At 40.1% G+C, this 14,196-nt stretch overlaps 1 protein-coding gene across 1 annotated transcript in view; it reads left to right on the top strand.

The window, feature by feature from the left end:
- LOC135214681 (serine/arginine repetitive matrix protein 2-like) overlaps window positions 1–14,196 on the top strand; it is a 222,642-nt gene that overhangs the window by 44,877 nt on the left and 163,569 nt on the right. The window contains 3 exon segments of the mRNA XM_064249016.1: window positions 1,313–3,621; window positions 3,775–5,545; window positions 6,092–6,246. Of these exon segments, the coding sequence (XP_064105086.1) occupies window positions 1,313–3,621; window positions 3,775–5,545; window positions 6,092–6,246 (4,235 nt within the window).

The raw sequence follows: 14,196 nt of genomic DNA, 5'->3' as shown, positions 1-14,196 counted from the left end.
GGATTCAGTGAAGTATTTGCTTTTCTGTGTAGCTTTTCAGCTTAGTTCAGATAGTTTTTTTTTATACCTTAATGACATTTAATAATGTCGGACTCAATTTCCTCCTGCTTTAGGTATTGTTTGGAGAGTTGTAAAACCCAGTTAACTAAAGCAACCTACAACTTTCATACTTGGTTTAGCCAAAGTTTGGGTTTGAATGTATAACTGGCCTCTGCCTTCTTCCATCCATTTCCTAGTGTGGAGCAGCTGCCAAAGCAGACTTCTTGCTGAATCAAGCCACAATATAGGTGAATTATAAAATTGAATGTTTAGTCCCAGAGCTTTACTTAGAGATGCAACTCCCTCTACTCTATCCTTTTACAAGGATTAGGTGGTAGTAGAGCTACTCTACTACCCATTGTTTGTACCCGTTATTTGTGTATGCCAGATATACAAATTTAAGCACATTATTTGTATATGCTTGATATAACTGCCTTTCAACTTGTGCAACTCCTGTGGGGATAACACAGTTTTCTGAACCTTTGTGTACATGGCCTGGATTGTGACATTTCTGGCTGGTCTCAACTTCTTATCGGTTGAGACAGTGTCCTACATAAAAGACGATGGTTTATATTTTTTGTGAGAATGAATATGAAAATTTTTAAGTAATTTGAACTTTTCTTTGGTATTCAAAGCTGCATCTTTAATTGTGTTACCCACCTCAGCCATGCTACTTTGTCCCAGATGCTTAAGGGAAAGTGCATGGTGACAGCAGGTAAGTTAGAGCTATTCCCCTACTCAAACCCTTTATCTAGCTGCTAACTATCCAAGTTCATTAACCAATTCCAGCTCACACTGAGGAGAACACTCCTATGTGAAAGAGGCAGGTTTGTATACCAAGGACAAATACAAATTACCGTACATACTTTAGAAATTTATATTTTCATTACAACTAATGGAAGTGGATATGCGTAGTGTATGATGGTTAACATGAACAACTGATATATTGTGGAAGGTTATAGTAGCTGTTATAGCTTTCTAGTTATGTACAGTACCATTATTTCTACTATTTGTAATTCCCTTCACCTGTGACTGTCATAATATATTTGGAGGTAATTAGTGGTGAATAGTTAAACATGTAAGGTACTGAATTTTGTTTTGAGGTAATCTCAGCACTTGAAAGCTACTTAATTGTTACAAAATAGTGTATTTATGATACTTATATATGCTGTAAATTTGTTTTAAGAACTATTTTCATAACCTATTATAAGAAATACATACTATAAAATCTTTTTTTACTTTTGCATTAATTTTGACTTTATTTTTTTATCAGGATCACCATCTTGCAGTAATGCTGGTGTTACAAACCTTATTGCAAAAAATCTTGGTAACCAGTCAGATTTACTGCAGCAGCTTGTAAGTGAAGCTGTTAAGAAAGTTCTGATTGAAAATCCTCATTTAGCTTCAGGTGGAATTGACACTAATGCTCTCATGACCCATACAGCAGCAGAAGTCAGTCCACAAAACAATAGTCATAAAAGGAAGTACTACCCTAGACCTCCGGATACTCCAAGTTACAACCCAACACCAATTAAAGAACTAAACAAACGTAAAAGGTCAAGTGAAAGCCAAGATGAAGTCCCCTCAAATTCCAAGACAGCTAGATATGTTCCTTCCTCAATGACCCAGAAGAATGTTATATCTGATGTAAATGAGAGTAAGGATTCTGGTGAAAGTGAAGCTACAGACTTTTCTTCACCAGAGGAAGAAGACTTAGACCAGCAGAACTGTGACTTTGATATATTAGAGGAAGTGCTTGCTGAGCATTCACAGAATAATAAGATCAAAGTGAAGAAAAAGAAAGTTAAGGCTTTGGGAAAGTTGCAATATAATTTAAGCAACCATGATAAAAAAGTAGAAGAATCAAAAATGATAGCAGATGCACAAGCCATGTCTGATCAAGATAGCAATACATGTGATGGTCCAAAAGACAAAGCTAAGTTGCAGGAAGAACCAGCTTCTAGACCTGAATCCTATTTTCTCCCACCTTCTCCAGTATTTACTTCATCCAGTGATGGTTTTGGTGCATATAACACTGTTGCATATGCACAATCTGAAAGGAATGATGATGATGAAGACACTAGTAATGCTGAAAAAGAAGAACCTATTCCTGTGGAATCGTTACGCACATGCACTGAAAATTCAAGTAATGATATAAATATTCCAAAGCCAAGTGAGAAGGAAGAGCAGAAGGATGACAGAAATAGTGGTAATAAATCAGTTTCCACTGGACATGCATTGCTTCCAAAATTTGTTCAAGCTCTTGGTGCTCCTAGACTCTCAAGACCAAACATCAAAAGTTGGAATCCACAAGGTAAGATCACAACTGCTGCCAGTATGGATGTAAATAAAGATGGTACAAGTGATCCTTTAGAAGCAATGTTACAAGAGATGGATGGGGAGCAGGTTCCAGTAAAGTCTGTTGATGGTGGATCATCCAGCTCTACTTCCGATGGAAATCAGCAGGTACCGCTTAATCCTAAGAATACTAAAAAGTACAAAGTAGATTTAGATAAGGAGATCAAAAGTTTAACCAGTTCAGTTGTAAAAACTGATGTTGGAAAAGAGAAAGAAAAGATGGAGTCCACAGAGGTTGATGAATCAGTGTCAGAAACTAAGGAAGAATTGAGTGAAAAAGATAGCAGTGCCCCTTTAGGTGATGCTACAAAAAAGACTAAAGTTCTTGTGTTAGATAATGTAAAAAGCTCAGAAGAGGTTCCTTCACCCAAAGCTAAGTCAGGAAAACATGAAACACGTCGTCACACAAAGTCAAAGAATGATGATAATGACTCTAGTGATAACTCCAAGTCTGATGATGTGAGTAGTGATGATACTGTTGATAAAGAAAAGAAATCTAATGATGAAAGTGATATTGATCAGCGTTCTCGGAAAAAGAAAAGGAAGCGAGAACATTCTTCTGGTTCAGAATCTCATGAATCTTATCACCGTAAGAAGAGGAAGAAAAGCCACAAACGGCATAAGAAATACAAGAAAAGAAGGCGACACAGAGATAGTCGATCAGATTCACATGGAAGCGATGATGGATCAGGAAAAGATGATGATGATGATGATGAGAAGGAGGAAGAGGAGGATGCTGAGCAAAAAGAAAAAGAGGAATATGACTCGAGTGAAAAAAGTAAAGAGGAAAAAAAGTCCAAAAAACATAAAAAGCATAGGAAGAAAAGTAAGCATAGAAAGAAATCTAAGCGAAGGAGACGAAGCAAAAATAAACTGAAGAGTAGAAACAGAAGTCAAAGTGTTAGTGCAAGTTCCAGTCAGGTTAGCAGTCGTAGTGCAAGTAGACACAGAAGTTCCAGTAGGCAAAGAAGTTCTAGCAGGCATAGAAGTTCTAGTAGACACAGAAGTACTAGTAGGCATAGAAGTTCTAGTAGACACAGAAGTACTAGTAGACACAGAAGTTCTAGTAGACACAGAAGTTCTAGCAGTCACAGAAGCTCTAGTAGGCAAAGAGGTTCTAGCGTGCGCAGAAGTTCTAGTAGGCACGGAAGCTCTGGTAAACATGGAGGTTCCAGTAAGCACAGAGGTTCTAGTAAACACAGGAGTTCTAGTAGGAAAACAAAGGCGAGCTCTGGTACATGAGGTTCAAAGTAACAGCAGAGTTCTAGTAAACACAGCGTTAATAGCAAAGGAAGTACAGCAAAGAAACAGCTTTAGAAGCAAAGCATATCGACACAAAAGTAGCTAGCATAGGAGTAGTAGTAGGAAGTAGGATAGAACAGCAGAAGCAGGAGTAGAAGCACTCATAAGCATAGAAGTGGTAGCACTAGGGAAAGAAGCAAGAGCAGCAGCAGACACAGTAGTAGAAGCAAAGCTAGACAAAGAAGAAGCAGAAGTAACAGTAGAAGCCACAGCAGAGGGAGAAGCCGTAATAAAAAGAAAAGACGGCTTTCAAGTCATAGTGAGAATGCAAGTACTGGGAGTCAGAAACTTGATGATAATTGCAGAAAGGATGGTCATTCCAAGTCTCCTCCTGCAAGAAATCATGTAGAGAAAGGAAGTGTCATTTCAACTCCAATGCCTATAGACCCATCAAAAATTAAACTTGAAAAAAATCTGGATCCTGGACATGATTCTGCCATTACAGTGGATTTATCAATTGTCAAGAAGGAAAAAGAAGAAGCGCTGACAGTGCCATGTACTGCCTCTATTAAGGTAGAAAAAGTTGACAGTTACAGTGAAAATCGACAGTTGGATAGGAAAGAGAACAATAAAATTGGAAAATCTGATCTTGTTAAGACTTCTAACTTGGTAGCAGAGTCAAGAAATTCACAGGAAGAAAAACTATTGAATGGCCCTCCTCATAAAAAAGAAATTTCCCATCTTGATAAATCAGTAAAGGAAACCAGTTCACACAATTCTCACTCAAAGGAAAAAGATGTTAGTAAAATTAAAGATGTCAAGGAAAGGAGGAAGAGCAATAGTGAGAGAAGGAGCAGTTCTGATGGTGTTTCAAATGACAAGTCTGTGCGACGTGTTAGCACTGACTCAAGGAAAAGTCATAAAGAATTGTCTTCTAGTACAGTTGGTAATGAGAGAAGAACAAGCACTGAGAAGAACAAAGATAGTTTGACTAGTACTCATAAAGATCCAAAGCCCAAAGTCATGTCTATGTTTGACCTGGTCGCAGAAAGTATTAAGCCTTCTAAACCCAAGGTATTAAAGGAAATTTCCATTTTTGACACTGTTTCTGCTGTAGGTTATGAATCAGATAGTGGTTCCTCTGGTGTTTCTGGTCAAGATGCACTGGAAATATCTAATAATGATAAAGATCCAGCACATGATATAGGTTTTGATCAGGTGAAAGGCCACTCCTCACCTAAAGAAAAGTCTTTGGAAAATGATACTGATAGATACAAAAGTCAGTTAAAGTCTGATAAAGGGAGTCATTCACACCGATCTTCATCAAGTCAGTCAAAGTCAAAATCTCATCGGGACAGTGACAGCTTAGTGAAGCGCAGGCATTCATCTGTGTCCTCATCCAGTGTCTCAAAGCATTCACATTCATCATCTAAAGATAAAAATAGAAGTCATTCTCATTCAGGTACACATAGTTCTAAAAGCAAGAGCAGTAGCTCAACTGGAATTGGTACAGATAGTAAAGACTTGGCAACATCACCATCTTATAAGCTAAGTCACAGTAGCAGTAGTAAAAGTAAAGAATCAAAGTCCAGCAGTCATCATAGTAAAGGCAGTCATAGTAGAAAACACAGCACGAGTAGTAGCGACAGAGTTAAAGAGCATAAAAGCAAGGACCACAAGAAGAAGGAAAAGGACAAGAAAGAGAATAGAAATGGGAAAATTAGTAATAAAGAAAAGGAAGACAACAAAGAAGATGGCATCTCTAAAAAGGACACTAGAAGCAAGCATGAAGTCAAAAGTAAACATGAAAAAGAGAAATCCAGAAGTGAGAAGTCTGTTACCAAAGATAGCTCAGAAGCCGATGAAGTATCAAGTAACTCTGACAGGGAGCTGTGTAGTACAAATGGTAAGAAAAATGTATTAGTTTCAACTTTCATATTGTAAATTTGTTGGTGTTAATATACAAATACATTTAACTATATGTTTAGAGGGTAAGTTCCACCTTAAAGATAGTGATTTTTATGATGAAATATTTTTTAGGTACGTACCCTCTATCTTTGAGATCCCTCCTATCTCCCCTTGCAAGAGATTGAGAGCAGAATGACTACCAAGATAATCACTATCTTACCCCTACCTTCCTACCAAAGTAATCACTCACTTACCACTCCCTCCCTCCAAGAAGTGGGATTAACTAACTAACGAGAGCTCTCGTTAACAATTGTTTCAGTTTTAACTCTTGTCAAACCCGAGTTAATTAGTTGCAGATGACACAAATGATAGAGGGTAAGTGCCTAAACAAATGATTTTATCATAAAAATCACTGTTTTTACTTGAAAAAATTTAAGAAAATAAATTCGCATATTGCTAAATTTTAGGTAGAAAATCTTCATAATTTTTTTTCATTTTCATAACTTGGTAGGTTTTGTAAAGTAAAATTTTAACTTCCCTCTAGATAACAATGGAGATGATGATGATGGTGATTGTGATGATGATGGGGATGCGGGCAACAGTTCTCCTTTCCCTGATCTCTCTGCATTAGATGAGATTTCTCAAGATGACTGGGAGCAATTGATAAACAGCTCTAGTGATGACTTAAAACATTTGGAAGTAAGTGTAGATGTATAATGTGTTATTCAGCTAAAGTACAACTGCAATAGAGAGAAAGCTCCACATTTTATGTTTTTGCATATGATTTCCTCTGAAAGCCTTTGAAAATTGTGCCCTTATTCACTCGCTCTCTCTCTCTCTCTCATGGTGTAATGCTTTTCATTCTATTAAGTCCTCTTGTGTCTTATTATTTAGTAGTTACCTTAACTATGTAAATACCTAGAATTGGTAGAACACTACACAGAATGCCAGGGTGTCCAGTTTTATTATGCAGCAAGAACAGTACCGTGGGAACTACCATCTCTTCTTACTCTTTCTCATAGCTGCTGTTCTTGAGTTTCTTTCAAAAAACTGACCATCTATACATAAGTGTTAATATTTTTAGAGTTCTTGCAGATGAAGAGTGTTTCCTTATGAATTACTATTAAACTGTCAATGGTTCTCATCTGCTTACTATCTACAGATAGATAGCCTTGAAACTAGTTTAAGGCTATATGTTGGTCTTGGGTATATGAGCATTAGAAATGGGAAAGGACACACTTAGATCTTGGAAATCATACAAAATTTGGGAGCTTATATTAGTGAAGGATGTTTTATAATGACCCCTTCTCTTTAGCCCTGTAATCTTTCAGTAATAATTACCAGTTAAAAAGGCTCTTGTATTTCAAGAAATGAGGATAAGCTTATTTCTTCTACATAGTAATTTTAAAGATGAGGAAACATGTCAACTTAGCCTGACAGTGGGTTGATGACTTAGCATGGGCTGGCTGCTTGAACATGCCTTTACTATCTTAGCTTGGGCGAATTAGTAAGGTCATAAGTATAGCCGAGCATAGACTAGTGTCTAGGCTACCCATTCAAAACACTTTTACCACCTCAGCCTAGAGGGTTGTGGTTGTACCCTAGCATGTATAGCCCAAAATTTTCATAAACGTCTTAACCCTAACCTAAGTCATTTAATTTCTAGATTAAGCTAGCCTATACTAGCCTAGCCTAGTTAAGAGTACATCTTGGTTGGCCTTAACCTACCTTAAGTGATGGAGGAGTTAGCCTTGCCTAATTGGAAGAGTTAACATAGCCTAACCTAAACAAGCCAGGATCAACCTGGCCTTGCCAACTTAAAATAAGTTAGTCAATTCTAAATTGACTATACCTACTTAGACTAGTCCAAGTGGTTGTTGGCTAGATTAACCTAGAATCTGCAATGGGTCTCTTCCATCCTGGTCTAGTTTCTATATTGAAGTCGTGAACCTAACATAGAGGGTTCGAGTTTCAGTTGGCTGAAGCAAGTGGGGTGAAGTGACGGGTACAATTCTGGGCTAGGTTACTCAAGAATAGCACCATGGTGGTTTTTGGCAATTTAGGATTTCCCTTTGGATGGTAGCATATTGAACATATGCCCGTATATTGTAACAGATCACCGCATAAGGTGTTTCGTGGTTGGGAAGTAACATTACTTGTGGAAGAATGAGCTATGTCCTGTTAACAGATTAATTCCTTGGACAGGAGGATAATTAGGACGTGTCTGAATAGAATATATCATCATAGGACATGCTCCTGGGGTTTTCCTATGACATCGTCCATATAATTGGAAAAGTTAAGTGTATCCTAGTTTTTTACAAAAACACTGAGCTGATTAATAGCTCTCCTAGGGCTGGCCTGAAGGACTGGATATTTTTACGTGGCTAGGAACCAATTGGTCACCCTAGCAACGGGACCTGCAGCTTATTGTGGGATCTGAACTGCACTATATCGATAAATTAACCCTTAAACGCAGAGCCGGTATTTCCGAAAGTGTCTCCCGTATGCCGGCGGCGTTCGCAAGTGAGCACCGAAGCGGAAAAAAAGTTTCTTAAAAAATCACAGCACGCTTAATTTTCAAGATTAAGAGTTCATTTTTGGCTCCTTTTTTGTCATTGCCTGAAGTTTAGTATGCAACCATCAGAAATGAAAAAAAATATCATTATCATATATAAATATTGGAATACTATATGACAGCGCAAAAAAAAATTTCATATATAATTGTATACAAATCGTGCTGTGAGCAAAACGGTTAAAGCTAATGAGTTAATTATTTTTAAACATCTAACTTACCTGGTAGTTATATATATATAGCTTAAGTCCCTGTGATGTCATGGCAGAATTCAAAACTCGCGGCAATCGCCGATTGGGTAGTCAGGTGTACCACCTGTGCGCCCTCTATCCAGGTACCTGGAACCATTCCAACTATTTCTCAGATCTTCCCTGCCGCCGTTTCGGCTAACATCGTGGAATTTTACTCGCTTTCGCCCGTGTTTTTCGCAATTGATTTGGTGAAGTACACTTTGGCTTTGGCTTTCGCTTGTTGTTGGATGTATGTAGATCATCTTGATAATGATAATGAATCATAATGAATGATGATGGTAAGAGAATATTTCCATTATTGTGACTCTTGCTTATTCTTGATCTCTCTTTTGCATTTTCCAAACATGGCTGACAATGCTTCAAGTGTAAGAATGTGAGTGAGAGAATGTAATTCTTGGTTTGTTAAACCTCGATAGATTCTCGTTAATATTATATAAATTGAGAAGCAAGAGTGATCATTTGCATGATACAAGAAGAAAATGACTGGATAGATATTATTGCTATGTGCAAAATCTTGAAAATAATAACATCAGGAGAGCGAAGAGTATTATGTCTCGCTCTTCTAGTAATAGTTTCTATTCCCCCAACTTTATAGGACATGATAGCGACCATTCAAGCCTTTGGTAAAGGTATAATCCCCCTGTAGAAACAGGGAGAAATCGTGGTCGAATGTGAGAGATTTTAGAATCACAAGTTACATTGTTAAAATCAGTGCAAGTGCAAGTGCAGTGGAGGGTGCGACCGCTCGGACCTGTCGTGCTCCTAGTTCTAGACCTCTTCCAAGCTCACCAACCCCTGTGAGAAGGAATGTCGACCGACGAAGGGAGGCGAGAGGCTTTAGCTACCGAGCAGCCGTCCCCTCGAGCGTACCTGTTGACGATCCCCAGGATGTTCACCCTCGCCATAGGAAAGGCGAGGTAAAAATTATTATGTTTTTTCGATTGATACGGCTCGGATCTATCGTACTCCTGGTCCTAGACCTCTTCCAAGCTCACCAACCCCTGTGAGAAGGAAAGTCGACCGACAAAGGGAGACAAGAGATTTTAGCTCCCGAGCAGCCGTCCCCAGGACACTCATACTCGCCATTGGATAGGCGAAGTTAAAGAATTTTCTTCGTCGTCTGACGATGCAGTACCCAGACGGGGCTGGCTTTAAGCTTCGAAATCTAGATCCTTCATAAGAAGGAGATCATGAGTGACGCAAAGCGTCAAGAACTGCCAGGATGTAGCATTGCAGCAGTCCGAAGAGATTTTAGTCCGATTACGAAGACAAAAGGAGGTTGGAGACTGTCAGTTCCCCCACCAAAAGCAGTAAGATGTCGCACAGGCGGCCATCTGCTTCGGTGGCAGATGGAAAGACGTCGGACACGGTTGGTCCTTTTGTCGAAAGCAGTAAGATGTCGCACAGGCGGCCATCTCTTCGTGGCAGATGGAAAGACGTCGGACACGGTTTGGTCCTTTTGTCGAAAGCAGTAGTAAGATGTCGCACAGGCTGGCATTTCTGTTTCGGTAAAAGGACAGACAGATGTCAGACGCTTTTATGACCTTCTGTACATTCTCCTCTTCCTTCTTCGATTTGGTCTTCGTCTACGGATGATTCATTGTTTGATGTACATAGATACTCTGTATCTGTGTATATTCAGCATATAGAGAAAAACTATCTTCCTACATGAAGATCTGCCAGATGGCTCGACATGACGCCCAATGTCAAGTACATAAGCATAGTGACGACGGACGTCAAAGAACCGAACGTCAAGATGATAATGCCGTCAAACGTCAAGTGCTTGAAAAAGTCATATACATCATGACGTTGGTCTCCGACATGACGCCGAGCGTCAAGAGTTGGAGTGTCAAGAGACTCTGAGAGTCAAGAGGATCATGGCGCCGAGCGTCAAGAGAATTATGACGCCAAGAGAGTCAAAGAGTTACAGCGTCATAGATCATAAACATAATGATGCCGAACACCAAAGTGCCGAGCGTCAAGATCATAAACATGATGAAGGATCATATACAGCACGATCCCTGACACTAAAGATCCCAACGTCAAGGGGATCATGGCTTCGTCCGAGTAGATCTTGAACGTCAGGATCATAAACAGCATGATCCCGGGCACTTGAGCGTCAGGATCATAAACATCATGACGCTGTACACCAAGTATCCATGGGGTTGTCAGGATCATATACAACCGCCAAGGGGATCATGGATCCGACCTTCTAGTGCTTGAACATCGGGCTCATAAATGATCGTCAGGATCATAACATCATGACGCTGGACACCAAAGATCCATGGGTGTCAGGATCATAGAGCAAAGCGTCAATAGCTTGACTGTCAGGATCATATACATCATGACGCCAGACGTCAGCAAGACGTCCCTACTTATATTTGATTACATTCAGGAGAAAGGAAACTTGATAACGTCCTTTCTCCTGTGAGTACCTTACAGCCTGTTTCAGATGAAGAGCATTCAAGGAACACATAGCTTCATCAGATTTGAAAAGAGCTTATAAAGGTCTGTATATTGAGATTTTCCAGAGAGCTTTATTCAGCTACTCCTCGTTCCCTCCTTCAGAGTTTTACGCTTTAGGAAAATCGTTCAAATGTGACAAACTTACATAAAGAGGGGTTTTGTCTCCCTCTTCCAAGAGAACTCTAAAAGTGATGGATAACTGGAGGCAAACGAATAAAGAGCAATTAGACCGTTTTTTCTCGTTTTCCCCCCAGCAAAGTTAGCATCCAGCTCGACTGTATAGCATGAGACGAAGAGAAACTCTTGGCCTTGGAATTCTTTCTTCGACCCAAGGGACTTCTCGAGTATGGCGGATTCTTTTCATCGAACAGCTATGAACAGAACCAAAGTGCTTTAGTCGACTTCAGAATTAGATCAACTCGTCAAAGAAGTGTTCAGAGCTTTCGAGTTTTAACTTTTTGGGAACGTAGAGCGTCAAGGTTTTTACACCTAGACTACAGACGACAATATTCTGAGCAACAGGACGTATGGACTCCAGGACGCCAGGCGTCAAGATTCTGGACGCCAAGACGCTAGGCTTCGAGAAACTGAAAGTCAGGAAGCCGATCGTCAGATTCCGACGACAGAGGCCCAAAAGTCCAAACTGGAACTCCAGGACGCCAGGCGTCAAGATTCTGGACGCCAAGACGCTAGGCTTCGAGAAACTAAAAGTCAGGAAGCCGATCGTCAGATTCTCGACGACAGAGCTCCAAAAGTCAAACTGGACTCCAGGACGCCAGGCGTCAAGAGGCATGACGCCAAGACGCCAAGACGCCGGACGTTCAAGTATTTGACACAGGATGCTAAATGTCATGAATTATTTTTTTCCTTACTTATGAGGTCATACTCATTCATCGGCGCCTGTTTATGCGCCTCTTTTCAGCACAATAGTTAGTGAATGAGGTCTCCTCTGCCTTAACCAGAAGGCCACGCAGGACTTAATATCGAGAATTCTTGATAATTGTTTTTACTATAATCGGTAACCTCGCAGAATGCTTGATTTCTTGGGATTTCTAGCATTTGCAAGAATATCTACTACTGGAGTAAGAATATCTCTCAGTAGATGACCAACCCTGGAATACACAAGAACGAACCCGAACATCCAGTTTAGATTGAACTTTTGTCTTCGGGGTTTTTTCAATGTTTACTATTGAAGCTTTCCTTAGGGGAAGACTTCTCCTTTACTCTCTGACTAGAGAAGGAAAGGTGTGAGATTTCCAATCCGTATTTTTTCATTTCTCGAAGGGAAAAGAATTAGAATGGAGGTCGTTTTGTACAGAAGCCTACAAATATACGACGAATATTTACCTCGAGACATAATTCTGTTTAGCAGTTGCATTGTCCAGGGGGCAGTCCGCATACCGTAGTTAATTCATAGCGGTCTGTGACCGAGACGACTTGAGTCTTAATAGAACTGCAACTCGGGACTGTCTATCTTCCCAGGAGTTACCAGTTTTTCGATTTTAAATACTATGGTATGGTCACGACAAAACCACCTCAGTTTTTTGTAGGTTTATTTACTGAAACCTCCGTTTCGTTTAAATATAATTGCTCGAGCATAATAGATTCCTTTTTCTTTTAACGCTCGATTATTCTACCTGAACACATTCCTTAGAGGAATGAATTACCTGGCAACTCAGGATAGCGAGTGAGATAACTGATTAGACTAAGACTACAGATTTGGGAACCCAGTACCAGCTGGTTCTCCGAGATGCACTGTCCATATTATGTCTCTCTCCCCTCAATGATTGACTACCGAACCTGTTCTCTGTACAAAACAATATCAGACTTAGGTCTCTTTTTAACGGGGATTCTCGCATACATGTATGACATCTTCGGCATCCCCTTGGATATTGCGAGAATTTTCAACATAGTATATATATTCTGGACTTTTTCATCTTGACGTTTACCACACAGAAACAGAAGTCTTTACTACTCTCCTGCTGTATCGCATTGCGATAATGCAGAATGTCTCTTCAGACTTCTGAGTTTGTCTGCAAAATAATCTCGTATTCGATAGGGGTGCAATTGTTCGTTGTTCACCCCGCCCGAATTGACAGATAATACTGAGACATCGCCTTCTCCCCTTCCCCCGAACTGCCTCTCTATTTCCAATTGATCAGCCCATGAGAATAGAACTTCCCTGTACTATTTCCATTACTGGAAACCGCCCCCGCTTTCATTGCAACTACAACCCCTCACCTTACAGCAATGAAATCGCTGTTAGCGTTTTCAGTCCTTTGTAAGCGGAGGTATGGAACCTTGAGAATCCTTTCTTCCTCGATTCGACTGTAAAGACATGGTTGTATTCATTCTCCACCTTCGTCTTCAAGGAAACAGTGTTTGTTTGCTTCTTAGCTGGGATTCATATACTAGGGGAATGTCTTGCCATAAAGGACCTCGGTCTCTAAAGGCAATTGACTTGGTCCTATTGGGCACATGACTTAAGAGAATCATCACCTCGTTAAGGGATTCGCTACCTCACTGTCCAGCACATGACAAACAAATAGATAATTTGTATTGTCTATCGGCATAACCCTTTATAAAAGACAAAAAATCATGTGACTTGCTCGGATGCTTGGACTCTACGCCACCGAACGCAGTCGATAAACAGATCTCAGAACGGCCCTTCGCTGCAAGGGGATAGGACAATAAGAGACTCTTCGCTGCAGACTGTAAGACAAGTCCGTAACATTTCGACCTCGACCATTAAGCGATACATAAACATGTTCGGAGAGGTCATCATTGACAGGAACTTAGACGTGTCTGAATATAAAGATCTCCAAGATCTTCATAGACCCTTCGACATGACTAAAGAAAGACTACAGTCCCCTCCAGCATAGAATCTGGACATAGTCCTGAAGTTTCTCATGAGTGATAGGTTCAAACCTTTACAAGAAACATCATTTAAGTACCTCACCGTATAAAACTCTCTTCTTAGTTGGTCAAGCTACAGCGAAAAGAGTCGGTGAAATCCATGCCTTCAGCAAAGCTGTTGGGTTCAGACAGGGTAATGCTATCTGCTCTCTACAACTGGAATTTCTAGCGAAGAACGAACACCCTTCTCTGCCCTGGCCCAATCGTTCGAGATTCCAAACCTGTCGGAGCTCACAGGTAAGGAATTAGAGAGAGTTCTTTGTCAGGTAAGGGTCCTGAAGCATTAACTAAAAAGAACGAAGCAATTATGTGCCAATTCAGAGGGGCTTGAGTGTTTTGTCGGAAAGCCCCTCTCTGCAAATGTCAAAGATGCGCTTCCCCTTTTTCATTAAGAACCTTATAAGGGAAGCTCATTCAGAATATAGTGAGGCGGATCTCAAACTG

This window comes from Macrobrachium nipponense, chromosome 46 (assembly GCF_015104395.2).
Source record: "Macrobrachium nipponense isolate FS-2020 chromosome 46, ASM1510439v2, whole genome shotgun sequence".
Taxonomy (NCBI): Eukaryota; Metazoa; Arthropoda; class Malacostraca; order Decapoda; family Palaemonidae; genus Macrobrachium; species Macrobrachium nipponense.
The sequence above is the reverse complement of the archived record's forward strand: the minus strand, read 5'-3'. Positions and strand labels throughout refer to the sequence as shown.